General features: G+C 47.9%; 1 protein-coding gene across 1 annotated transcript in view; it reads left to right on the top strand.

Annotated features, from left to right (window-relative positions):
* Positions 1–27,742, top strand: part of NCOR1 (nuclear receptor corepressor 1) — a 135,697-nt gene that overhangs the window by 57,147 nt on the left and 50,808 nt on the right. Inside the window, 11 exon segments of the mRNA XM_021066291.1 lie at positions 283–335; positions 2,661–2,727; positions 5,158–5,330; positions 6,420–6,510; positions 7,574–7,752; positions 8,519–8,573; positions 9,283–9,384; positions 17,565–17,689; positions 19,927–20,144; positions 21,645–21,707; positions 24,689–24,828. Coding sequence (XP_020921950.1) covers positions 283–335; positions 2,661–2,727; positions 5,158–5,330; positions 6,420–6,510; positions 7,574–7,752; positions 8,519–8,573; positions 9,283–9,384; positions 17,565–17,689; positions 19,927–20,144; positions 21,645–21,707; positions 24,689–24,828 — 1,266 coding nt within the window.

The following is a 27,742-nucleotide window of genomic DNA, read 5'->3' on the forward strand; positions in this document are numbered from 1 at the left end:
ATATTGACGTTTTGTCTTCTTTTGCCTTTGAGTCTATGGATGACGGTATTCATTCTGGGGTGCGGTGGATTGGGAAACATTTTACAGCCATTGCTGCTGCGTTGTGAGGGGATTGAGTGGACAGAGTTACTCAGGGGACCCAAGAGTCTGGAGGTTTTCGGTAGGGCATCTGTTACATCCGTCAGTGCTTTACCCAGGATTCTCTTAGGATAGGAATTGTGTCTTTGTCGCCTTGCAGACATGTACAACATTGTATGTATCAACGTTTGATTTACTTTGTAGCCGCTCTACAACCAGCCGTCAGATACCAAGGTGTACCACGAGAACATCAAGACGTAAGTGTCCATCGTCTTCGGAGTTCCTCAGTTAAAGACCATATATTCTGTAAAGAGATCGTTGTTATGTTACTGCTGACGTAGCCTTGTAATATAGTGTAGGTGTGTTTAGATTTGTGTAATTTGCTGTCGTTTTACTATATGTTATCTTCCTCTGGCTTCTTGGGGGTTGGGGAAACAGCTTTGAGTTTCCGAGGCCAAAAAATGAAATAAATTATTGCATAAAACTAGCTGGTTTTATAATCTGCTAGTAAAAAAAAAAAAAAAAAAAAAAAAAAGGTGAATACTTAACATTGAAATGGCTTACCTTGAGGCTTGAATTTTTTGCCTCCTGTTTTGTCTTTTTTTCAGTGGAGTACCTGCAAGGCGCATGATGAAGTAAGATAATGAAGCTTTTTCATTTAAGACTAGTGATGACACCGTCCCCACCAAGCCACATCTGCCATTGCAAAGTAGAAGTGCCACGGATCATTTTATCATTATTCAAAATCCTATTCTAGGGAAATCCCTTCCATGACTCTTGCTAATGACGGTATTTGTAGATCCTTCTGCCATTTCATGTCCTGGTGCCTTGGAAGTGCTCAGCCACCTCCTGTGGGTGTGGAGGCTGCTCCAGAATGTAGTCTGCTTAGCCTTGCTCATCCCAGACACCAGGCCTTTATGGAATAAGAAATAAGTGGAAAGAAAACCTAATTTCTTGATCTGATTGAAAGTAAGAGAGGAAGCTAGATAGCTCTCTTTTTTTAAAAACAATTATCATATTTTAAGATAATTTTAGATGAGTTATTCTTAATTTGTAACAAAAATGTGATATTTCTACTTTATATGTTTTATTAAGTATAACAAGAACATTATAACTATTTATTGGTACAGTTACTAATGAGCACATTGCTATTTATATATATATATATTTTTTTTCTTTTCAAAAAATTTTGTACTGAGAGTATGTGCAGTAGTTGACTACTTTGCAGAACTGGTGGCAAATATAACTTGCATGGTAGTATGCATGACAAAAATAGAAATTTGAGTAATTTTAACTTTTGTTAAGTACGTGGTTCATAATAAAAGTCATATACTAAGAATTTTTCTGAGAGATGCTGCTATGGTCTTGACAACCCTTAGAAGTAGGTTAGGCAAAACTCAAAATGTACCTTGTTTTGGAACAGTTTATCTGTTTTAACATTTTCAAAAATGAGAATAGCAGATGAAATCGAGTTGGCTACTTTCAATGATTTTTTCCCCCCACCTAGCTTCCGTGATGTTTGTGTTCTGTCTTTCCCTGAGGGTAGCTGCAGAGCAGCCTTGTCTGAGTGGTGTCATGGAGCTGCGTTGCCAGCCGCAGTGCTTAGCACACTGTGCTGAGACGGCAGCGGTCTTCACTTAAAGTCTTGGGACCCATTTTCCGTTGCATTTATTAACTGTCACTTGCTTCTGAGTGGCAAACTGAGTGTGTGGTAACACCTGCGCTGTACGTGCCCCTGTGGAGTGTCGTTTCCTCCGCTGCATGCGTGCATACAGGTTGTTCAGTCTCTGGTCTTTGATCCCATCGTTGGCTTGGTAGGAAACAGCAGGTGTACCTGTTACACTTTCCGCACAGGCTCATGTGAACAGAGCCCGTGTCAGCGTTAGTCCCGAGTGGCAGGCTCCAAAAAATTACTTCTTGCCTTGGCTTTGTACTTGTATTTGAATCATCAGCTTGAAATCTTTGCTGGAAGTAGGGGGTGTAAATGTTCATCTCGGAACCTGCATGTCGTTGCTTTTTGAAGGTTATAGTGCTTCACGTTTAAAAAGTGAAAGCTGGTCCCTTAGGCTGTAAGAAGCCTTTCCGTCCTGTCACGTTGCCCCCTGCGGCCCCTTAGAGTGGACGGTGTTGCTTCAGTGAGGCGGGAGCAGAGGTCCCGTCTCTGTTGGCATACTCCCTCAGCAGGGTGGCAGCTTGTGCCTGAGGTTGGGCGCTAAGAGCTCTTCCTCCTCTTCTGCCTCCCTCCCCCAGGGGTGCACCAAGACCTGCCTGTCAAGGATTCTGAACAAGGACCAGTAGCTGTGTAACTAGAGCTGGAAAATAGCATTTGCCTCATAATTGAGTGTAATAATAGAAAACGGGCCCTTTGTACGAAGTCTTGTTGAAGAATGGGAGGAGTTTTAGTCAGTTCTAATTACTGCAGGAGTCTTATTTTGCAGGGTGAAAAAATTAGGATTAACGTTGATTACGTCATATTCTTAAGTGATCTTTGCTTGTTTTTCAGTGTCTGAACACAAAAACGCGAATGCATTATTCCGTTGTACTTTTTCTTAATGTCACACAACCATATTTTTCTCTTCTAGAAACCAGGTGATGAGGAAAAAACTCATTTTATTTTTTAAAAGAAGAAATCATGCAAGAAAACAAAGGGTGAGGTCCTATCCTTGTTCACTGACATTTGTGCCACCTTCCCGCCCGCGCTTCTCCAGGCGTCGCCCCCCCTGTTAGCGAGAGCGGATCCTGGCCACCCTCAGAGCAGGTGCTGACGGAGAACGTAACCGTAGACGGACGTAACCATAAATCTGCTCTGGCCACGCGCTGGTGCCGTAAATCACACTCAGCGTCGTTATCGGTTAATGTCTTTGGTCATCTCTGTATAGCGTTTTCGTCTAGCCAGAATAAAGAGAATGGTGAGTAGTGTAAAAAGTGTGAAAGAGAAATAGGACGCTCTGCCTTAGTCTCTTAACCCGCAGACCAATGTAGGTAAGTTACGGTCGTGCTGCTGAGACACCGCTGTTCGTTTTACTAAAAACCGGGTCAGCTCAAGTTCAGCCTTTTCAAACTTACCTCGTTTTCCATAGTTTTTGTATGACTTGTAGTCTAAAAGCTTTGTGGTTATAATCTTCATGAAACTTAAAGAAACCGTCAGTATTCTTGTCGTTAGAGCGTGTTCATGCTACCGTAGACAAATCTCTTGTAAACGGGTAGTGAGCAAGTGATGGTCTTTGCCCCACATCAGAAGTGAACTTTGTCCCCTGCAAACTTAAGGTCCTGACAGTTGAATGGACCGTGAGAGCCTTCATTTGGTCTCTAACGTCTCACGTTCTAACTTGCCAGTCTAGGTCTTTAGATATTTCTTCAATTACTGGTCTTGCAATTAGGCTTCAAGTATTTTTTCCTGTGCAATAATTTGGGTGTAATTGTAGTAATTGCTAAATTTACTATCTCGAGACACAACACGGAAGCACAGACTTTGTTACCATAATTCCCAGAGTGTTTAGTTATAAAGCTTATCTGTTCACTGATTTGCTTGGTAAATATTTCTTGGCTGTTTACTGTGTCCCATGTATCATTCTGCAAAGGGAGCAGGGTAGCCACCTGATTTTAGCCCTCGAGGAGCCTAAGGTACAGCTGGGGCAGATGAGGCTGCAGGCGCTGACAGTATTGTGACCGTACGGTGGCTCAGGACCTGCAGGGGACTGTGAGAGCATGTTAAGAGGGACAGCTGGTGCAGGTGTGAGTCGTGAGGGTTGTTTCGGGGGAGAACCAGTCCTGTGGAAACTTGGACAAGCAGAGGGAGAGGAAGGCGTGTGGCGGGTTCGGGCACGGCCGGGGCTTAGGCTGAGCCGGGAGGCTCGGTGTGACGGGAGGCGTGGGGAGACGAGGGCAAGGCTGCATACAGCCCTGGACCGTCAGGGCTGCTTTGGGCTCCACCGCGAGGGCATCTTTTACGTGTTTGAGCTGAGGAAGTACAGTGTTCAGTTTGTATTTTAAGCATTTGCATCTGGTCACAGCACTCAGGGTGCATGGGGGTCAGGTGGGCGGCCATTGCCTTAATCCAGAGCGGGGATGATGTTGGCCTGGACCGAGGGGTGGCAGAGGAGGGCTGAGAGAAGGTGGAGGCAGAGGAGACTGACAGGAGTTGAAAAGATGGCACGCGGGAGTTCCTGCTGTGGCTCATTGGGTTACGAGCCCGACTCCTATCCATGAATATCTGGGTTCGATCCCTGGCCTCGCCCAGTGGGTTAAGGATCTGATGTTGCCGTGAGCTGTGGGGTGGGTCGCAGTCATGGCTCGGATCCCATGTTGCTGTGGCTGTGGGGTAGGCTGGCAGCTGCAGCTCCAATTTGACCCCGAGTCTGGGACCTTCTATGTGCCACAGGTGCAGCTTAAAAAAGAAAAAAACTCATTCCATAGCCCTATGTATAATAAGAAAAAACTGTGGGGAACCAGAACTTCCAGCAGTAGAGGGTTGGGTGAAGTCTGAGGGTGTTAACCTGTCGCCTTGGGGGTCACAGACTGTGGACATGTTTCTGCATCTCTGTCTCCTTTTTTATTTTGACAGTGAAGATGTTGTCAGGAAAGTAATAAGATTAGCTGGTCGTAGAGTTCCTGCTGCGGCGCAGTGGGCTAAGGATCCACGTGCGGCTGCTCGGGTCACGGTGGAGGCGAGGGTTCAGTCCCTGGCCTCGCACAGTGGGTTAAAGGTTCTGGTGTTGCCCCAGCTGCGGCTTGGATTCAGTCCGTGGCTGGGAACTTCCATGTGCTGCGGGTGTGGCCATTAAAAGAAAACAAAGCAGATGGTCGCTGACCAGTAGTGACCCATCCTGTGGCTCGTTCCCGTGTATAGTCTTCATGTGAACTAGAAAGTCCAGCCACCGTGGGCTTCATTGGCTGATCTTTCCTTAAAAACAGCTCCTTCTCTTCTTTCAGATCAAGGACAGCTTTTCATTCACAATGAGTCGTAGGCCAAACGCACTTCTGACTTAGCCTTACGAAGTAGCCCTTGCTTTAAAGTATTAGGTTTGTCAGGATCACAGAGTCTAGTTTAATTATTAATTTGCTACGGGTATTTAATAGGAACAAAAAATCTGCCAACGTTATGATCAGCTCATGGAAGCATGGGAGAAAAAAGTGGACAGAATAGAAAATAATCCTCGGAGGAAAGCTAAAGAAAGCAAAACAAGGGAATACTATGAAAAGCAGTTTCCAGAAATTCGAAAACAAAGAGAACAGCAGGAAAGGTTTCAGCGGTAAGTTTAGTGGCTCTGCTTTTTGCCTTTGAATCATACTTTTGATCTTTCGCAGTATTTACTGTTGCCTGAATCCAGTCATTAAGAAAGTTCATAAAGAACTTTTATTTTGAATATAAAACTTCATTATCAACTAGCAGGTTTGTGTCGTGGTGAATTTAATGTTTTTATATTTAACGATGCTGTTGAATCTAAATTTGTGAGTATTTTTAAAGGAATTCTTCGGTTCTTGAAAATGCTCCTGACATGTTCAAAACTATTACCTTGATTGCTAATTAGAAGTCTTTCATGTTGGTACCTGGTTTCTGATTTGTTTTTATTTTTAGAGAACAGGTGCTTCTTCTAAGGTAGAAGCTTTAGTTTTCTCCTTGCTGTGGCTTGTCGGTGAACCACGAAGGCCTGTTAATCACAATTCGGTTCTTGTGAAGGATGAGGATTGTGGGTTTTTTCCCCCTCCCTTTAAAAACGTTTTGTTATTTTTCTAAGTCTGCTGTCCTGTTTTCTGGAAGGCAGACACACGACTGCCATTTGAAATGGAAATGACATCAATAACTGTAGTTTTCCAGAAGTTGCCTGTAAACAGTTCTGTAAACAGTTGGACATGTAATTTTTAAATCTTAATCTCAGCATTTAAATTGTTACTAAATTTATAGAAAACTCAAATATATGACTTAAAAGTAGTTAGTAGCATTTTGGGTTTCTTCTCTGACTTCTAGTTTAAAAAGTCCCATTCAGAAAAGGGATCAGGGAGTTCCCACTGTGGTGCAGTGGAAACAGGTCCCACTCGGAACCGTGAGGTTGTGGGTTTTGATCCCTGGCCTCGATCAGTGGGTTAAGGATCTAGTGTTGCTGTGAGCTGTGGTGCAGGTCGCAGACGCAGCTCGGATCCCTTGTTGCTGAGGCTGTGGTGTAGGCCGGCAGCTGTAGCTCTGATTCGACCCCTAGCTGCACGTGCGGCCCTGAAAAGGGAAAAGAAAAAAAAAAAAAAAAAAGCAAAAAGAAATTGGTGTAAAAGCAGAATAATTGATATGTCTATATAAAGATATCAAAGGCCTTTACACATGTCTCTCATTTCTCCCTCATATTTAGAGTTGGGCAGAGGGGAGCTGGTCTTTCAGCCACCATTGCTAGGAGTGAACATGAGATCTCTGAAATTATTGATGGGCTCTCTGAACAGGAGGTAAGACAGTCAATTGATTTAATTCAAGCTGATTTATTACTTCTTCGGGTATTTTGGCTTCATACCCCACAAACTAAGGGTGTATTTGTATGTAGATGAGGGAGCATTTATGGAGTTTGGATTGTGCCACAGTTGGTGGCCAGCCATTGAAGGTTTTACACGAAGCTGTCCTCTGATGACACTGGCACCTGGCAGAGGTGGCTCTGGCAGCAGGGAGGCCCAGAGAGAGGTGAGGAAGCTGTCAGGATGAAATAAGGACCTGAGTCAGGGCGGCAGTGGTAGAGCTGTGTGGGAGGTGACCGGTAGGAGAGAGCTGTAGCAGGGGGAGTGGAGAGTGGGCAGGATGCAGCCTGGAGGTTGGCGGAAGAGCAGTGCGCAGTGACTCCCCAGTTCCAGGTGGGGAGACTGAGCTGGCGGGGCCACGTCCTGAAATAGCAGAGAGCATGTGTTTTGCAGGTGTTTGTATGTTGGGTTTTGCTCTCTGAGGTTCTGAGAGCATGTTCAGAGAGTGCTCAGTGAGCTTGCAGGAGAGATCTCACGTGATGCTCATAAATCAGGGCTGAGGAAGAATCGATTTCACGTCCTAACACCGAGTCTTCCTAGCTGTACTCATTGTGGCTCAGCAGTTAACGAACCCGATTAGGATCCATGAGGATGCGGGTTGGATCCCTGGCCCCGCTCAGTGGGTTAGGGATCCAGCATTGCCGTGAGCTGTGGTGTAGATCGCAGATGCGGCTCGGATCCTGTGTTGCTGTGGCTGTGGTGTGGGCCAGCAGCTGTAGCACCGATTGGACCCCTAGCCTGGGAACCTCCATATGCCACGGGTGTGGCCCTAAAAAAAAGACCAAACAAAACCAAAAACACATGTATTCTCTTCCTCTCTTCTTCATTCAGTGAGTGTTTATTAGATACGTGTGTAATGTGTCTGTTAGGTGTTATGATGCCACGGCCGTTGTCAGTTAAAAGTATGTCCATAGTGCCTCAATGTCTGTTAAGACCGTTGGTCTCTGCCCCCTTTATTCCATGTAGACTGCACTTCTTTCTTTCTTTTTTTTTCCCGTAGAATAATGAGAAACAAATGCGGCAGCTCTCTGTAATCCCACCTATGATGTTTGATGCAGAACAAAGACGGGTCAAGTTCATTAACATGAATGGGCTTATGGAGGATCCTATGAAGGTTTATAAAGATAGGCAGTTCATGAATGTTTGGACTGACCATGAGAAGGAGATCTTTAAGGACAAGTAATTTAATTTTTAAATTATCCTTTAATAGAAGCTTACGTAAGTTAGTAAAAATTAATGGCATTTACATGTAAACAAACCGTTTCCCCAAAAACATTGGCCCCGTTTTGGCATTTGAACGGGTACCATGGAGAGCAGAGAAGATAGATTTGACGTGGCCTTGCTCTGAGTTTGTAGATGAGAATGCACATACCAGGTCAGGGTGGGGTTGTGGAGTCATTTTAGGAGTCGAACCCAAACGTGGGGATGCATTTTAAAATAATTGATTTCTGGGGGAAGAAAAAAAAAAAAATTGATTTCTGGAGTTCCCTTTGTGGCTCAGTGGGCTAAGACCCTGACTCGTCTCCACGAGGATGCAGGTTCAATCCCTGGCCTCACTCAGTGGATTAAGGATTCAGCATTGCTGCAAGCTATGGCACAGGTCACAGATGGCAGCTTGGATCTGGCATTGCTGTGGCTGTGGCATAGGCTGGCAGCTGCAGCTGATTCAACCCCCTAGCCCAGGAGCTTCCATATGTCGTAGGTGTGGCCCTAAAAAAAAACAAACCTTACAGATTCTGTGCTCTACCATAAACCAAGCCAGTCAGTGCCTGGAGGGTGGGGCCCAGGACCCTGTACCCTTTAAAAGACTCTTAATTCTGGAGGTTAGCATTTAGGAGTCACTAGGAATTAGTCTATAGCATATTTCTAGTCTCAGGGGTTTTCCCCCTCTTTTTAAGTTGGTAAATGTTTGTGTGCATGTGTGCGTTGTTTTCCTTTTACTCAGATTTATCCAACATCCTAAAAACTTCGGACTAATCGCATCTTACTTGGAAAGGAAGGTAAGAAATGCTTTGCGTTGAGAGCGTTGGTAGGTTTGTGATGGTCACTGCTTTGAAGCTCTTGTGCTCTAATGCACAGAACAGGTGAAACAGAAATAGAAGTAGTTAAATAGAACTTTTGCAACGGGCTTCATACAGAAAAGTTTCTCCTGTGAATAGTGATATTTACAATTATACGATGACAAATTCTAAGCACAAGACTGATTTTCATGGTTAACAAAAATGACCTGATATAGTTCCTTAAAAACACACAGGTTACAGTACTTTTTGAACTTCATTAAATTTCTGATTAAAATTTCAGTCTTGATTTTCCCTAAATTTTTTTCACAGCGGGTTGTTGTTTTTATGAGCAAAATAAGAGACATTTGGAATATTTGCATATATACAGGAAGAAAGAGAATTTAGTTACTGGTTAGTAAGAAATTGCTTCAATGTTTCTGATAGTTGCTGGTATCTTTTACATAATTTGTGTTAAGATAACTGTAATCATCCATTAAAATAGTAGGTACTCTGTGCAAATATACACATAGACACACACACACTCACATGTATATGCCTAGACATGCCTGAAAACGCCAGGAGCCACGTGTATTTTTCTTCAGCTTACACTCTGAGAATGCTAGACATTTTTTTTTTCTATGAAAGTGTTACTTGATTTTTTGAAAGAAATTATTTCATTGGATTCTTAAAAATAATTTTTTCTTTGTAGAGTGTTCCTGATTGTGTTTTATATTACTACTTAACCAAGAAAAATGAAAACTATAAAGCCCTAGTAAGAAGGAACTATGGTAAACGCAGAGGAAGAAACCAGGTGTGTTCCGTTGCTGGGGGGCTGCTGCGGGCTGCTGGGAACATGAAGACAGATTTTGTGACAGGGGCTTGGTTGTGACAAGGTGCACTCTAGGGGTCCACACTGCTGTTAAAGTAGTTAGAGTTTTGTGACCATGTCTTGACTACTTTTACTGTGTCATATTTTCTGTTTTGAGTGTATTTTAGGTTTCCGATAACATAAATTTAATGAGAAGCTTTTTAGTGCCATGGTCTTGAAGTGTGCAGGTCACAGGTGGCAGGAACCGTGACGGCGCATGAGACCATGCCGCCTAGGGCACCTCCTCTTCTGTCCACTGGTCCACGGAGGGCAGGGAGAAGGGTGGAGCCTTGGCCGGAGCCGAGGGCTGGAGCCTGAGATACCTGGGGCCTGACTGTGTTTCAGAGTCACTTCACTCTGGGGGTTGGGTAGTCTTAAAAGCACTTGACCTTGAAAGACTGGTTTTGTTTGTTTGTTTATTTTTTGTCTTTTTAGGGCCACACCCATGGCATATGGAGGTTCCCAGGCTAGGGATCCAGTCGGAGCTGAAGCTGCCGGTCTACACCACAGCTCACAGCAATGCTGTATCCTTAACCCACTGATCAAGGCCAGGGGTCAAACCCTTGTCCTTGTGGATGCTAGTTGGGTTCACTAACCACTGAGCCATGACAGGAACTCCGAAATAATGTTTGTTTGTTTTGTCTTTTTGCCTTTTTGAGGGTCACTCCTGCAGCATATGGAGGTTCCCAGGCTAGGGGTCTAATCGGAGCTGTAGCCGCCGGCCTACACCACAGCCACAGCAATGCGGGATCCGAGCCGTGTCTGTGACCCACACCACAGCTCACGGTGATGCCGGATCCTCAACCCACTGAGCGAGGCCAGGGATCAAACCTCGTGGCTCCTAGTCGGATTCGTTAACCACTGCGCCACGACAGGAACTCCCCGAGATAATGTTTTTAATACAGTGCAGTACCTGTGTTCACAGTTGCAGTCCTGTACTTTAAAACCATTTTCCCGAAAGAGCTGATCAGCCTCTGTCACAGCTCTCAGCTGGTTTCCCTCGAGGCTGCTGGGGTCACCACATCCCCATTGCCGCGCCCCAGAGCAGTGCACAGGACAGCCTCTGCTGTCTTTAGCGCGCCCCGTCCCCCCACAGTCCCCCGCCTTCTCCCTGGCGGCCAGGCCTGGGTTATTGGATGCCGTTCTCTTGCGATCGTGGTCGCTACCTCTCGGCGTTGTCTGGGGCGTTGTTTCCTGTAGAACAGTAACACCTCACAAAATGCCATGACGTCTTCTTTAGCAATAGTGTTTCTTGGTTAAAAAAAAAAAAAAAAAAAAAAAAAGAAAAGGTATAGCTCAAGTTTCATGAGTAAGTGAAGAACGCTGCTAGAGCTTGAACAGGCTGCGGTGGCCTGGGGAGGGCACAGAAGGGCGTGCGGAGTCCCTGGGCCCCTTGTTGGTTGGGAGATGGGCCTGAGAAAGGGAGCAGGGCATGGGTGGTGGGGCTACTGGGCCGCGGGGGGTGGGGGGGGTGCTTGCTGGTTCGGGATCGGTGCTGCAGAGACCCAGAATGGGATGCCTGCGGGCGGGAGGGCCTGCTGAGTGAGGGCGGGGCTGCGTGCGCCTTGGCACTGACCTTGGAAGCACTGACCCGCTGGAGGAGCCCGGCTTGCCCATCGCCCACAGGGAAGGTGGGATCATGTCCTCTGGCAGGGCTGGTAGAGCCCCTCTGCATTTTAAGCAAGTTTCAGCTGCTGATTTTTAATAGCAGTTCTGGTCCTAATTACAAACTAGTGTTTCTTTCTTTCTTTTTTTTTTTTTTTCCTTTTGTCTTTTTGTCTTTTCTGGGGCCACAGCGACGGCATATGGAGGTTCCCAGGCTAGGGGTCCAATCGGAGCTGTATCCGATGGCCTAGGCCAGAGCCACAGCCATGCCAGATCCCAGCCGAGTCTGCAGCCTACAGCACAGCTCATGGCAATGCTGGATCCTTAGCCCACTGAGCAAGGCCAGGGATTGAACCTGCAACCTCATGGTTCCTAGTCGGATTTGTTTCTGCTGTGCCACCACGGGAACTCAAACTAGTGTTTCTAATGTTTATTTTTAGAGATTCTTTGTGTTACTGTTTGGTTTTTTCAGTTGCAGATAGCGTCAGGGGATAATTTGGCATTTCTTGTATCTCACCTTGGCCCACTTAGCCGCGTGCTGCTTGTGGGGTAGAGCTGGAGGTTCTTTGTGTCAGGAGTGTTTCTGCTTCTCTGAGCCCCTGGTCTTCGGTGCTAAGGTTTTCTGGGACAGCATCTCCCTCCCTCCGTGTGCTTGTCCTCGTGGCCCTCCAGCAGCGGTGTCCCCTACTCGTCCTGGCTGCCAGCGCCTTTGGTGTCCCCGAATGCGTGTGCAGGACCGACGTGTCCCTGCCACCCTCGCCGTGACCCCAGGCTTCGGGCGCCCAGCCGGCTCGTCCTGGAGCTTTTCTGCTTACCTGGAAGATTTCCCTCTGCTTGTGTATTCCTCTGGTCGATTCACTGGGAGTTTGGGAGAGGAGCGGATTAAATGATGGGCTCAGATGACCTTCTCAGACCAAAAGAATCTTAACCGTGTCTGGTGATTGCTTGTGTCAAAATAGACAACAGCTTTTCAGACGTCAGGGGCTGCTGGGCGCTGGTAGCCCTCCTTGGGGTTGAATGATGAGGGCCGAAGCCAGAGGAGGGGAGAGAAGCCCTTCGACTTCTGAACAGATACATACTGGCAGGTTTCAGCTGTGACCAGGTCCTTCTGGTGGCTCTGGTGAGACTAGATGGTAAGAGAGGCCAGGTGGGGGGTTGTTTTCATAATTTCAGCAGCTTGGCCTAGGCTGGGAAGGGGGCAGGGGAAAAGAACTGGCCAATTTCTGGGTATGTTTTTGGGGGTGAGGCCAAGGGGTTTCGGTGATGGATGGATTTTGGGGGCTGCGAGGTCTTGGCTTGTGGAGTTGCCTTGACTGTGCTGGGCGTGACGGACGGAGGGGCAGGTGGGGGGTAACTGGCCCCTCTGCTAGATTTTAAGTACTCATTTAGACTCTGTCCCTGTGGAGACGTTAGGTGGGCAGTTAGATACAGAAGTCTGGAGTTTAGCATGATCTGGATTGGAGATAAAGAATTTGCCATGTAGACAAAAGTTCAGGGAGACTTAAAGAAGAATCTAGTTACAAGTTGAGAATTTCGCATGAGTGTTTTTACCCCGGGGGGTGTAGAGAGCCTAGTAGTGAAAGTCCATTTTCTGCTTTATATCCACTCAAGGTTGCTTGCCTTCGGGAACCCCGGAGTGACTGGAGCGGGTTTGTCCTTGACTGTGGAGCTTGCTGACGGGGCGGCTCCCATGCCCCACTCCCAGCCTCTTTCCCATGGGGAGGAATTTGTATTCAGCAGATGAATATGTCCTCTGCTCTTGGCTGAGAGATGCGATGTCAGTGAGTTTTTAACCTGCCGTTGCTGTAGGGAAACTTGCGTATTATCTATTCAGAAAATAGGATCTCAGGGAAATGAGAAATACTCATATTTTTGTTACAATTGTGTCTAGAGATTATTGTTGGCAAACGTTTTAACTCTTCTCTCAAGATTCTGTTAGCTACTGTCCAAACCGTTTTTATAGTTCAGCTTCTTGGCATCCTGTGGCGAGACCAAGTAGGGTCTTTATAAATTGTAGTCGAGGCAGCGAATGCATATCAAAGACGGGACGCTGAAAGCCACTCTTCAGTGTTGCCGTTTGAGATCTAGAATTATAAATACCGTGCCAAGTAGTAATTTGTGTAGCATTTTTATTAGACGTAAGAGTTAGAGTTCCGTCGTGCTTTCCAGCATAAACTCCCTCCCATCTGATAAGCCTGTGACTGCGCAGAGGCAAGTCCTGTGGAACCTGCAATGAGCAAGTCGTTGTGGAGACACCACCCTCCCTTCCAGCTCCCGACTGCCTTTGCGAGCGTCTGTGCTCCCCCTTCCCGGGGACGTCATCTTCCCCTTTAAATGTGCGGCTTGGTTCCCCCCCAGAGGGATTCAGAAAGCTGTGCTTATGCGAACGTAGCATTGCTGAGCTTGAGTTCTTGCCTGAACTGTTGGCGATATCCTAGATAGAAAGATGATTTAGACAGGAAATTGGCTATGATGGGAAAAGCTTGAGGTCTCCAGGTGCTCTGCCTCTTGTTATCTGTGACCCCCCTAGACATGTCCCTTCCGCTGGTGACATCTGTGAGAGCAGGAGCAGTGACACCCAACTCGCAGGGCCAACTGCAGACGAGTTGCGTGCCAAGTGCCCGGGGCACCAGGACCGCCCGTGAACGCAGGGCTCTGGCCTTTTCCGCCTTCAGCCGGGAGTGCTTCTCGGTGGCGGAGGGCGCGCGCTCTTCAGGAAGTAAGTAGCCTGAGATTCAGTTGGTTTGGGGGCATTGGTTATTCGTATAGTTTGATAAGATTGCCTTATTTTCTGTTTACTGCCTGAAGTAGTTAAAAACAACAGCTCCGTGGCTGAGGCCGCTCTTCGTTCTTTCTGCCTCTGGTACGCTGTTAGTTAACTAGCTCCCTGCTGTTCAATTGAGTCACTTCACTTCTTGGCAGCTTCGTTGTCTGCGGGGGGGGGGGGGGGTGCCCTTGTTTGCCTGTTTTCCGAAGACCTGAGCAGGTGTCAGGCGACCCCCTGCGGGTGTTGGGTGCTGGAGCTCCGTGAGGGGCAGTGGTTAAGGCCCAGCGGAGACCAGCGTTTGATGTCGCCCTGGAGGATCCGGAGCTGACCCGGCTCTTCGTTTGTCATCACAAAGCACGTGTGCGCTTTCCTCATCGGCGTTTTCATTTTGTTTTGTCGTGTGCCCTGGCATTCGTAGTGACCAGCTCGTGGTTTGACGGGAGCGCTTCCGGTTGGGAGAACCTCCCTAACAGAACGAAACTTTTTAAACTACCTGTCAAGTGTTGGGCTTTGGAGAGGTCTTTCCTGAAGCTCTCGGGAGCCAGTGTCTGTGAGGGGGACTTTGGAGAGTCCTTCTGGAGCCTTGAACCTGCGCTCCGGGCAGCCGCCGAAAGGGCTCGGGGATGCCGGCTGTAACTTCCATGCGGACCCTGGGCGTTGGCACTTTTCTTTACAGATTTGCCTGAAGCAAAAGTGGTTTCAGTCACTTGTTAGAGCCGGAGTGGTGGTGGTGGCAGTCACTGCTGCGGGTCTGGACGAGCGTCTCCCGGGTTGGTGCGCTCTGCACGCCAGCCCCCGTCGCCCCTCTCCTCCGGGTGGGCGGGCCGCAGTGTACGTCCTGCTCCGACTGTCCGCAGCGCCTTCTCTGCACAGCTGAGAGCTGCGTTTCAGAAGGGCCCCTGCCTTCTTCCGGCTGGGCTGTCTGTCCGGAGCATGGTCCACCGTGGGCTGCACTTCAGGCAGCAGGGGAGGTGGGTGACGGCTTGCTTACATCAGCACCTGGCTGGCATCACCAGCGCAAAGTGCTGGGAGAGCACAGTTAGCTGTGCTGTCCGGGTCTCAGGGCCGGCAACCCTCCTCCTCATTCCTTTCGGCTCCGACCCATTTTCTGGGCAGAGGGCAGTTTGTCTTGGTGGCTCAGCTTTTTGGTTTAGTGTGACAGATGAATGCTGTGTTGGTGGGGGTAGGGCGAGATTGTTAGCGTTGGACACAGGGTTTGTGACCCCTGCGGTGTGCTAGGGAGTCAGAGATGAAGAAAGTGTTCCCAGTCGGGGAGCAGAACTGGTCACAGTTGGCAAGCACGCGTTTGAAGGTCGTCCTGCTGTTGTTGTTTCCCCAGTGCTAATATGTACGCAGGAGAGAAGGAGAGTGGTGGTGACCCAGGCCGAGGCCCTGGGAGGGCAGAGAAGGTGAGTGAGGGAGTCTCGGTGTTGAGACGATTCCGCAGGGGTCAGAGTGGAGTAGTGGACACAGTCCCTGCGGACCGCGGACATTTCATAGGATAAAGGGCTGAGCACAGCAGGCGGGGTCGGGGACGGCGGGCGCGAGGGCCGGGAGGCCCTGAGTGCTGGTGGCTGTAGGCAGGCTGTCGGGTTGCAGGGTCCTGACGTGGAGCAGTGCCCCCTGAGGATGGCAGGCTCAGGGGGCACGACCTGGAAGTGGTTCACGCGGAGGACGTTATGCTGGCAGAAAAGGCGCTGACCAGCATCCTGAAACCTCAAGAGTCCGGACAAGCGCGATGAGCCACGTGATAAAGTCGCCTGTGTTCCCGGGGTCTGAGAGTCAGCCCGTAACAGCAGACGAGGAGGAGAGGCGTCAGAGGTAGATTTCCTCCACTTCATAAAAGCAAGTTTTAAAAATGTCGCAGTTAAACAGCGTTCTGGGGAGTTCCCGTCGTGGCGCAGTGGTTAACAAATCCGACTGGGAACCATGAGGTTGCGGGTTTGGTCCCTGCCCTTGCTCAGTGGGTTAAGGATCCAGCGTTGCCGTGAGCTGTGGTGTAGGTTGCAGACGCAGCTCGGATCCCACGTTGCTGTGGCTCCGGCGTAGGCCAGTGGCTACAGCTCCGATTAGACCCCTGGCCTGGGGACCTCCATATGCCACGGGAAGCGGCCCTAGAAAAAAGGCAAAAAGACACCCCCCCCCCCCCAGTGTTCTGGAAGTGGCAGTAGGGAGGAGAAGTAGACAGACCCTTCTTCCTTCTGCCCTGGCCGAGAAGAAGGCGTAACCTGAGGCCTCTGCTGGAGAGGCCAGGAAGGCCTTTGTTCTCTTGGCCAAAGCCAGGTTTTAGTTTGGGTGCATAGATGGACGACTCTGAGCTGCTACTGAAAGTGGAGGAAGCTTGGACTTGGTTCTGGGCAAAGGCATGAAAATGCTGCGTGTGTTGAGGGCAGGTCGGAGCGCACGTGCTGTGGGGAGGCTTGGGCTTCGGAGTCGGTGCCTGCCTGCCTGTTGTGAGCGTGACTTCAGTCCCGTTTCATTAGCCAGCCTCGATTTCTTTATTAGGTAAAATAATAATACTCAACCCAAACTCAACTGCACTTTTCTCTCTCGGAGTCACAGTGTTAGCAAATGAGACAGCAAAGATAGAAAGGTCCGCAATCTTAGTGTCTCCCAGTCTTTGTCGATGTACATATTTACAGGTATATCGTTGTAATTACAGCTGAGGCATATTTGAGTGTTTTCCTTTTCACTGTATTACATCCTTAGCAGCTTTTCCAAATTCCATTATCGAGACTGATGATGGCCCTGGCTTCCTGCTGTTCCGTTGGAGAGGAGGGAGCGCAAGAGGGACGGCGTAAAGACGTCCTCGTAGTGTCATCCATGACGATGAACAAAATGGGAACAGTTGTTCCTGCTGTGGCTCAGCGGTAACAAGTCCAGCTAGTACCCGTGAGGATGCCGGTTCCATCCCTGGCCCGGCTCAGTGGGTTAAGGATCAGGTGTTGCTGTGAGTTGCAGTGGAGGTCACAGATGGGCTCAGATCCCCGCGTTGCTGCAGCTGTGGCCGGCAGCTGCAGCTCCGATTTGACCCCTAGCTTGGGAACCTTGTATGCTGTGGGTGTGGCCCTAAAAAGACCAAGAAAAGGAACATATTTTGTATTTAACACTAGGGGCGATGGTTTGATAAATTAGAGTTAACCAAATTTCAAGGTAGAATTGAAATGCTTAAGTGACAAACGAGATGTGGAAATTACGAGGAGAGGGAACCAACCTCGGGTTTCTAAGTGGGATCTTCTCATCGTCACCTCTGATGGCTCCAGGCACGATGAGCGTGTGTGTGTGTGTGTGTGTGTGTGTGTGTGTGTGTGTGTGTGTGTGTGACTGACTTTTTACACATTACCTATGGACTGTACTAAAGAGTACTAGTGGCTCAGCAGGAACAAATCCCACTAGTACCCATGACGATGCGGCCTGGATCCCTGGCCTCGCTCCGTGGGTTAAGGGTCCAGTGTCGACGTGCGCTGTGGTGTAGGCTGCAGATGCAGCTCGGATCCTGCATTGCTGTGGCTGCGGTGTAGGCCGGCAGCTGCATCTCTGTTTCAATCCCTAGCCTGGGAACTTCCATATGCTGCAGGTACGGCCCTAAAAAGCGAAAAGAAAATAGAGAGCATTAGACTAATTTTAATACGTTGCCCCTAATTATATTGTATGCTAAATTTTTGTATAGATATTTATTATTCATCATTGCAATTCAAGGAGCGGTTTCTTTTTACATTTCAATTTTACAAATGATGGTTCATTCTAGCAGCAAATTGCCCGACCCTCACAAGAAGAAAAAGTAGAAGAAAAAGAAGATGATAAAGCAGAAAAAACAGAAAAAAAAGAGGAGGAAAAGAAAGATGAAGAAGAAAAAGATGAAAAGGAGGACTCAAAGTGAGTTAAATACAGTGATTTTTAAATCACGGGATTGAGTCTATTGAAGATACGAAATTTTAGATAAAAGAATCAATAGGCTGTGTGCTTCAGCCGTCTGTTAGTTATGTGACATAATTAAGTAGTGGAATATTCCAGTAGGTATAACTTTTGGCTTCATGGGCTTATTTGCCAGACCTGAGATACTGCTTTTCAGAAGAGAGAGGTTTCAGTAACACACAGTGTCACTGAGACATACTGAGCATAACTTAACCTTTGATTTGGAAGATACCGTGAGATGACTTTTTTGAACCTTGGGTGGTGTACATCCGTGTAAAAGTGTGACAAAGGGTTTTCATTTCTGTGGTACTTTATGTTCTAGCTTTATCGACCTCAGTGTTCATATAAAATAGACTTCCTGGTTTGTTCATGGTGGTGGTTTTCCTGGTTATAAATCTTTTTTTTCCTTTTGGCTGCACCTGTGGCCTTTGGACGTTCTGGGGCCAGAGGTTGAACCCGTGCCACAGCTGTAACCAGAGCCACAGCAGTCGCAGCACCAGATCCTTAGCCTGCTAATCCACGAGGGAACTCCTGGTGATTCTTACTCATTATAGACCATCAGGAAGAGAGGGTAAAATATGATGAGAATGGACCCGTGATTCTGCCAGTCAGAGGTGGCTTCTGTTGATGCCTTCGTGTACATACTACGGTGGGGTTGGGTGGGGGGCAGTCCTTAGCAGCTGCTCGGTTTGTTTTTCCTCTGAGAGTCGGCTGTAGTAAGGCATAATTTGCAGAGTAAATGTCACCAGCTGTGAGTGTGCACATGGATGTGTTCTGACAGCTGAATGCAGTGGCATATGCAGTCGTGACTTAGAACATGAGTGTCACCTGCAGAAGTTCCCTGATCTCGTTTGCACGGGTCTCCCCCCCTTCCCATCCCTCAATAACTACTCATCTCTTGTGCCTTTTCCACAATTTCATATAAATGGGAGCGTAAGTATGTAACTTCCTGTCCTGTGGCTTCTTGTACTTCACATAATGAATTTGAGATCCATGCAGGTTGTTGCTTGTGTTAGTAGTTTGTTTCTTTTTAATATTTATTGTGTTATTGCTCTAATCCTCTTGGAAATACTGGATGTTTATACTGTTTTGAGGCAATTCAAACAGCCTAAATCACTTGCATGGTTTTTCAGGAGTTGGGTATATGTGCCTTCTAGTTCTGTGCTTGAGGAGATGATACCTAGAAACAACTGTTTTAGTTATTCAGGTAAAGCGCCCCCAGGCATTCTGGTTCTGCTTATACGGAAGCGCCATACCTTGATTGTCGTTTTTCCTAGAATCCCTAGTTTATTTAGTAAGCATTCCTTTTTTACTAATGTGAGCTCAGTCGTATGGGGCATGCGGAGGTACATAAACTATGTACTATTCCCAGGTAGTTTATAGACCAGTGGGGGGACTAGACAAGACACAGCGACTCTTAAAGAGAAAGGAGAAGCCTAGAAGGAATGAGCGGAACCCGTCAAGTAAGTCAGAAGGTTGAGGTTTACTCCTGCCTGGAGAGTTTGGAGGACTTGGTGCAGGACTTAGTGGTTGATGTGGGTAGGATAGAATGGGGTGTGAGTGGACAGCCTCCTGGGAACGGCAGGTGGTGGTTTCACGAGACTGGATTGTGGGAGGAAAGTGGAGGTGGGCTGGGGTTCGACGTGCAAAGCTTGATGAAAGCCGGAGCGTGGACCTCTCTCGCGAGGCTGTGTGGCTCTGTTTGGGAACAGGTAGGATTCGTGTGCATGACACAAACGGTTTGTTGCCAAAGCGCTCATGCTAGAATGTGGGTCCTTTGGCCGTGTAGCATGGCTGGATCGGAGGCTGCCACGGAACACGGACTGAAGAAGCCCGCGATACTGGAGATAGAGCTGGCGGAGCCGGGAAGAGCATGAGCGAGATGACGTGGCCCTGGGTCACATTAGGAATAGCGGACCAGGGAGAGCTGCAGATGTAACCTGAGGGATGATGAGCCTGGGGCGCCGCCAGCCGCAGGCGGCCGGAGGGGCAGGGCAGCAGGAGGCAGGCAGTGAGGATGAGCGCGGCCTGGGTGGGTTGGGTTGCGTTGAGGGGAGGCCCAGGTGCTCATTGCAAGGAACTGCCGATGCTGGGGCAGTTTCATTCAACTTCTATTTAAAGAATTTTCAAAGCCGTAATCTTTTTTAACATCTGTATCCTTTTAAATCACACAACTTTTCATCCGTTGTTGCTTCTAGAGAAACTACCAAGGAAAAGGACAAGACAGAAGGAACAGCAGAGGAAGCTGAGGAGAGAGAGCAGGCCACCCCCCGGGGCCGAAAGACCGCCAACAGTCAGGGCCGCCGAAAGGGCCGTGTCACCAGGTCCATGACCAACGAGGCCGCAGCTGCCAGTGCTGCGGCAGCCGCGGCCACCGAGGAGCCCCCGCCGCCCCTGCCCCCGCCACCAGAACCCAGTGAGTGGAGGCCGCTGGAGGGAACAGACCATGACTTTGTTGGGATTCTGTTTCCGGCCTAGGACAGGGCAGGAGGGACCTCTGCTATTGACAGCCTAGAAATAGGGTCAGAAGGGCTGGCCTTCAAATGCGGCAGGCTTTCATATCACAGCGTCTTGAAAAAGAACAGCAGCCCCAGTCTTACTACCCACTCCAGCTGGTTTTCTTTTTGCTTCGTTGTAGCTCTAGCGCACCCGCCTCTTTGTGTTCGCATGTTTCGTGGGCACGTACATGTCTCCTGGTTTCTAAGCCGTCTTCGTTTTCGCCTCTGATGGCTGCCGGCTGTCGGCGGTCTGTGCCCTGCTGCTGAGCGCTTGGATGGCCCCTCGCCCTTTAAAACTAGCAGAGGCACAGCCTTAAAACAAAAGCAGTCCTCCTTCACGGAGCTTCTTTGTGAGATTAGTTTTCCTAAGAGCAAGTTCTTCGGCAAGGGAGAACGGCCCCTGACGCAGGCGTTTCCTCTCTCAAGGGCCGCCTTCATTAGTTTATAAAAGGGCAGATTACTGACGTACCACCTCCGGTGGTCCCGACTTTATCATCGCATGAGGTGTGAAGGAAACACTTGGGGGTGACAAGAATGAAGTGAAGGGGTAATGGGAGAGGCAGAGGGGGGCAGGTCACGGTGGGCCTTGTCTGTGTACACGGCGAGGAGCCTACGAGGTTCTGCACTGTGATCAGACTGGGTTTTACAGAGATGACTCTGGTGCCGCTGTGTGTGTGTGGGTGGGGGGGTTTGGAGTGAGGGCTGGAGGCAGAGGAACCAGCTGGAAGGGCCTCGTTATGCTTTCAGTGGCCAGGCAAGGAGGGCTATGTTCAGGAGATGAGAACTGACAGAGGTCATTGACCGGAGAGCCAGATGGGAGGAGGGGCTTCAAAATTAGTCTGGAGATTCTGGTGCTAATTGGACAGCCTGGGTGGATGGTAGCACTGTTAACTGAGGAGGGAACACAGCAGGGGCTCATTTGGGGCCTGATCATCTGAATTTGCTTTCTGAAAGTGCAAAGGAGACTGTTCAGTTTGCGGTCCCTCTGTTTAGTAGGTGGTGGGAACTGAGGATGGACACAGGGCCTCCAGAGCTGGTGCTGGGGTTTCAGAGAACAGCAGAGACCTGGGCCTGCCTGGACGGGACGGGGGTGGTTCCTCCTTGCGACCCTGGGGTGGGTCAGAGATCCCAGAAGTCGGCAGGCCCTGGCCGGGGCGGGACGTCTCGGGACATGGACTGCGTTCCAGCACGCAGCCTGGATGGAGCGTTAAAGAGCCCGGAGGGAGCTCAGAACACTGAGGATGCGGGCTCTCCCCGTGGCAGAGCAGAGGCGAGGCTGGCAGCATCCTGTTTCCGTCGCGTCTCCACACAGGCTTCCCGGCAGATAAATAGGTGATGGTTACATGGTCGGTAGCGTATAATCTGTGAGGTGTGAAGGGCTTCAGTCCCCTTGGCCTCACTGGGTGCCTCTCTTTCAGTTTCTACAGAACCCGTAGAGACTTCTCGATGGACAGAAGAAGAAATGGAAGTTGCTAAAAAAGGTAAAATGATGACCGTTCCGGTCCCTCAGGTTTGTGTTTTAGGGTTACTAGTAATGGGTGAGATGGAACTCATTTTTTCATCGGAAAAAAAAAAGTTCTTCCGCAATGGTGAGTAGAATTTAGAAGTATATTTAAGAGTTCTTTTGGATGGGGAGGTGCCTTGTAAAGTACCCCTTAAAAACGGCCCATTTTTGAGGGATTTAAGATTTGTTCTCATTTTATTTTGAATGTCTTATTAGAGAGTCGATAGCTACTTTTGCTTTCTCAGGATAGTAGTAATTAAATGGTAGTAGAGTTGTTTTGAAAGGTGTTTGATGTAAAGAGTCTCCCCCCCCCCCTTTTTTTTTAAAGGCCCCACTCTCAGCACATGGAAGTTCCCAGGCCAAGAAGAGAATTCGAGCAGTAAGTAGGTGTAGCAATGCTGGATCCTTAACCCACTGCATGGGTCTGGGGATCAAACCCGTGCCTCCATAGAGATGACACTGGATCCTTAACCTGCTGTGCCACAGTGGGAACTCCTGAAAAGTCTCTATTATTTAAAAGTTGCATTTACTGGAACGATAAATACTGTCTCAGTTTATAGTTAGGCTAAGCTGTAAGTTTGACTATAAACTACCGAGAAATCGCACTGTGATTCAGAGGAGAGAGAATGAACTCTGCAGCCAGACAAAGGTTCCAGTCCCACCGCTGACACCGTCACAGCTGTGTGGCCTTCATTTTACTCCAGAACATGATGAGTCGTGTATTTTTCCGTTGTTGCTTATAAATGTCATACAGTTTGAAATTGAACTAAGATTTTTAGTAGATTAAAAATTTGAGAGTTCCTTTTGTGGCTCAGTGCTTAACCAACCCAACTAGTATCCATGAGGATGTGGGTTCGATCCCTGGCCTTGCTCAGAGGGTTAAGGATCCAGCATTGCCGTGAGCTGTGGTGTAGGTTGCAGAGGAGGCTCAGATTCCACGTTGCTGTGGCTGTGGTGGAGGCTGGCAGCTGCAGCTCTGATTCAACTCCTAGCCTGGGAACCTCCATATGCCGAGGGTGCGGCCCTAAAAAGACCAAAAAAAAAAAAAAGTTTTATAAATTAAAAAAAAGATTGGCCAGCTCCTTTGGGGGTTAAGGATTTACCTTGTAGTTCCAAAGAGAAGTTATTGTGAATAGCTTAACCTTTTAGTGGCGTATTTTAGATTTATTATTCTTATTTAGTTAGTTATTTTTTGCTTTTTAGGGCTGCACCCTTGGCATATGGAAGTTCCCAGGTTAGGGATCGAATTGGAGCTACAGCTGTAGGCCTGCATCACAGCCACAGCAGTGCCAGACCTGAGCTAAGTCTGTGACCTACACCACAGGTCATAGCAATGCTAGATCCTTAACCCACTGAGCAAGGCCAGCGATCAAACTGGCCTCTTCATGGATACTAGTCGGATTCATTACCTCTGAGCCGTATTTTCTGTGTAGTAGGTAATGAGGGACACAGTTAAGAACCCTGTAAGCCAACCTTGCCAAAATACAGCAGTTTAAAATTCTGTCTTCAGGTAATTTTATTTGGAGTTTATGGGCCAGAATTAGCACATTAGTGATTGTCACAGTTACATATGCTACTCTCATCTGACTGTCACCGTGAAGTGTGATGGAGTAAGGTCACTGAGGGCTGGCTCAGGTGGTTGTCCCTACACACCGCTGCTCAGTCACCACTGCTTTCATCGCTTACTTGGGCATCTGGCAGGATCTGCAGGTGATCTTCCAAAGATCGTTATTAAAGAAGCTACTTGCATTAACCTTGAAAAATTGGTGAATTATTAAATTTGTACTAGAAATTCCAGCTTGGATATATCTGTGTCTAAAGTACCTTTCTGAGGAGTTCCTGTCATAATGCAACCGAAGCGAATCTGACTAGGAAATGTGAGGTTGTGTGTTGGATCCCTGGCCTCGCCCAGTGCGTTAAGGATCTGGCATTGCCGTGAGCTGTGGTATAGGTCACAGATGCGGCTCGCGGCCCTGGGTTAAGGATCCGGCATTGCTGTGGCTGTGGCATAGGCCAGCAGCTGTAGCTCCAATTACACCCCTAGCCTGGGACCCTCCATATGCCTTGAGTGGGGCCCTAAAAAGCAAAAATAGATGAATAAGATAAAATATCTCTCTGTATTTATGCATTTACATATCCTCTTTCTTGCACACCTGTATATGTGTGCACAGATGTATTATTTTTTGGAAGACGTGTCAGATTGTGAGGCATGGTGGTGCAGCACGTTTCCAGAAGCATTGGCTCATGCTTGGAGGACCTCCGAGACCGAGAGTGGACTGAAGACAGGTCCTTAGGTCCACCTGTGCTTTGTGTGCATCTTCTGCCTTCAATCACCTCTTAACCTGGTATTGAGAGGCTATTTCCAAAGATTGAGAAGTATCTAATCCCTCAGTTTACAGTGTTCGAGCTGTTGCTGTGTGTCTGCCATTGCCCCAACCCTCTGGGAGATACAGAACAAGGAGGAGGCCGAGCCCTACTCTTAGTGAGCATGGCTCAACTTTAGAAAGACAAGAGCTGTTGAGTTTTGTATCCATCACATTTCAACAGGTATTGAAGTATGTCGTTCAGTAAAAGGGAGTTCCTGTTGTGGCTCAGCTGGTTAAGGACCTAACATTGTCTTTGTGAGGATGTGGGTTTGATCCCTGGCCTTGCTCAGTGGGTTAAGGATCCGGCGTTTCTGCGAGCTGCCGAGTAGGTTACAGATGAGCTCAGATCCAGTGTTCCTGTGGTGTAGGCCCCATCTGTGGCTCCGATTTGACTCCTGGCCCAGGAACTTCCATGTGCTGCAGGTGCAGCCGTAAAAGGGAAAAAGAAAAAAGAAAAGAAAAAAAATGTCATTGAAAATAAATTTTTGTGTTAATGATTGTGAATGCAGTGATTCAGTTGATTTTATTATTTTTCTTGATTGCTTTATCAGGTGACTGTTCACTTAATGCTTGGTCTGTTGTTGAAATACAGGTCTAGTAGAACACGGTCGAAACTGGGCAGCAATTGCCAAAATGGTGGGAACGAAAAGTGAAGCCCAATGTAAAAACTTCTATTTTAACTATAAGAGGCGACACAATCTTGACAACCTCTTGCAGCAGCATAAACAGAAAGTGAGTATGTCTGAGGTAATGAGTCTTTTACTTACTATTTTTTCCTTTCTTTAGCTTCAAAGATTGGTTTTGAAGGAAACTTTTCTATCTTGTATTTTTATTAACTGCGTGTACCTGTAAAGGATACCCTAGTTTCTGGGCACAAGTTGACTGTTTATTTACTGCCCATGGTGTAGAATTTGTTACTGGGAATGGCAGTTCAGTACTTATGAATTACTGTAGATTGGATTTGAAAAATAGAAGCATTTTCAGAGTTCCCTGATGGCTCAGTGGGTTAAGGATCTGGCCTTGTCCCTGCTCTGGCTTGGATGCTTCTGTAACTCAGGTTTGATCCCTGACCCTGGAACTTCTGTACATGCCACGGTTGCAGCCAAAAAAAAAGGGGGGGGGCAGAAGGAAAGACAGGAAAAGTGTACATAAGCATCATGCAGTTTGGACTGAGAACGTCCTTGGAGTTCTGTTGACGATGTTGAATGAGCTGGTCTGGCTTATTAAAAAAACATTTTCTCAGAAAGACTCTTTGGGGTAAATACTAAAACCAGCAAGTGTAAGATGACTGAAAATTTCTTAAGCAGGAATTTCCAATGTTCTTACAGTCCACAGAGCTCTTTGAGGTTCCTTGAGGTCAAAACTGTTTCCATAAAAACACGAAGAAGGTTCCCCCTTCCTACTGTCTTGCCATTTGTTCCGAGGTGTCAGTATAGCTGTGAGTGAGCGCTGGTACCTTCGTGCCAGCCCCGCGGGGCACCGCCTTATTCCGCTTTGCATGGTTGGCATCTCTGAGCAGTTGCTGGTGGCTGGTTTTTCTTGTTTGGCCTTAATGGCAGTTTCTCGCAAGATTGTTCTGGAGGAAGCACACCTGCCGTAGTGAACCCTGCCCCCCGCCCACAGGATGATGGGAGGGAGCAGAGAGCCCTTGCTGTGTCCCGGGTGGTGGTGGCTCCCAGAGCAGGGCATTCTTGCAGTTGTTAGAGTTCAAGCTCAAGCCAAACCAGTCTCCCCCCACCTCCTTTTTTTCTTTTTTTTTGTCTTTCTCCCTTTTCTAGGGCCTTTCTTTTTTCTCCCTTTTCTAGGGCCTTTCTTTTTTCTCCCTTTTCTAGGGCCTTTCTTTTTTCTCTCTTTTCTAGGGCCTTTCTTTTTTCTCCCTTTTCTTGGGCCGCTCCCTCGGCATGTGGAGGATCCCAGGCTAGGGGTCTGATGGGAGTTGCAGCCACCAGCCTACATCACAGCCACAGCAACGCGGGATCCGAGGGGTGTCTGCGACCTACACCGCAGCTCACAGCAATGCGGGATCCTTAACCCACTGAGCAAGGCCAGGGGTCGAATCCGCAACCTCATGGTTCCTAGTCACATTCGTTAACCACTGCGCCATGACGGGAGCTCCAAGTCTCCCCCGTTTCATGGACTGCACTTTTAGTTTAAAAGAATGACAAACTGTGGATTTTCAGACCTGAATATTTTGCGGACATTTTCTTGAAAATGGGTGAGCCTATCTTGAAAGAAAACAACCAATAGTATTTGTTACCGCTTTTAAATTTCGAGCTTCCTAGCAAAACTTAGAATTTTGGAAAATGGGTATCCCTCCCTGTTAGCTCTAAAATCTTTTCGATACTCAAAGACTTTTCCGTGAGGTCAGTGCTAACAGTAGCAGGTGTGATGTTTTGATGTATCATGAAATGTATCCAAATTGTAAAAATCCAGGAGTTCCAGCTAGTAGCCATGAGGATGCAGGTTCAGTTCCTGGCCTTACTCAGTGGGCGAAGGATCTGGTGTTGCCATGAGCTGTGGTGGTGTAGGTTGCATATGCGTCTGGGATCTGGGTCGCTGTGACTGTGGCTGTGGCCAGCAGCTGCAGCTCTGATTCAGTCCCTAGCCTGGAGCTTCCACATGCCCTGGGTATGGCTCAAAAAAGATAAGAAAGAAAGAAAGAAAGAAAAAAGAAAAATCCATGACTCGTTATTTTTCACATGGCCGGCTCATGACGTCACTGTGGATGTCGTGAATGGACAGCAGGTCCATGAATGGTTTTAATCCGCCAAAGAATAAGACAAGACGGGCGGTTTCTAATAGAGTACAAAACATGTATTGATACGGCTTCAGGTTTCACGTGGCAACTAACCTCTGGGTGATTTCTCACTTTCATGAAACATGGCACAACATCTGATATCTGTTAAAACTCAGTGGAAGATCTATAGATGTTATATTCCGTATATTTGAATAATTGCATTAAAATGAATACTCTCATATAGTAAAGAAAATGCTCGGAGATAGACTAGATTATTTCATGTGAAGAGTGTGGCACATTTTTGGTAAATTGCTGTCTCTTCTGTGACCCCCGAGCAAAGGGCCAGCCAGAATGGGTGGAGGCTTGCAAAAGTGGGCTGTCGGTTGGACACGAGGAAGCCCACATACTAGCTGTTAGCTACTGCTTCGAGTACAGCGTTCAAGGGGTCTTCCGCAGGCTTAAAAAGTGGAGCCAGGGGAGTCTTCCCTTGTGTTCTTGCCCAGAACATAAGGATGGATTTTTCTTAGTCTTCAGACTTCCTGCTGATTCTCTTCTCTGACTTCAGAAGATGAATTTCTCTCGACCTAATCCGTGCTTTAGTTTGGATCCTAAATAGTGTATTCATATCTAAACTAAGAATAGGAAGAGGAGCTGGAGCTCCCTGGTGGTGCAGTGCGTTAATGATCCGGTGTGGTCACTGCTATCTGTGGCTCTGGTTACAGCTGTGGTGCGGGTTCGATCCCTGTCCCAGGAACTTCTGCATGCCTCAGGTGTGGCAAAAAAAAAAAAGGAAGAGTAAGAAAAATAATAATGACGATACCGGTAATTTTTAGTGGTGGGTAGTAATAGTTTGTTTCCTTTCTGCGAGGACTCTCCCAGGAGAGGCTGGCAGCCAGAGTCTGGTGAACA

This window comes from Sus scrofa, chromosome 12 (genome assembly GCF_000003025.6).
Source record: "Sus scrofa isolate TJ Tabasco breed Duroc chromosome 12, Sscrofa11.1, whole genome shotgun sequence".
In the NCBI taxonomy this organism is placed as follows: domain Eukaryota; kingdom Metazoa; phylum Chordata; class Mammalia; order Artiodactyla; family Suidae; genus Sus; species Sus scrofa.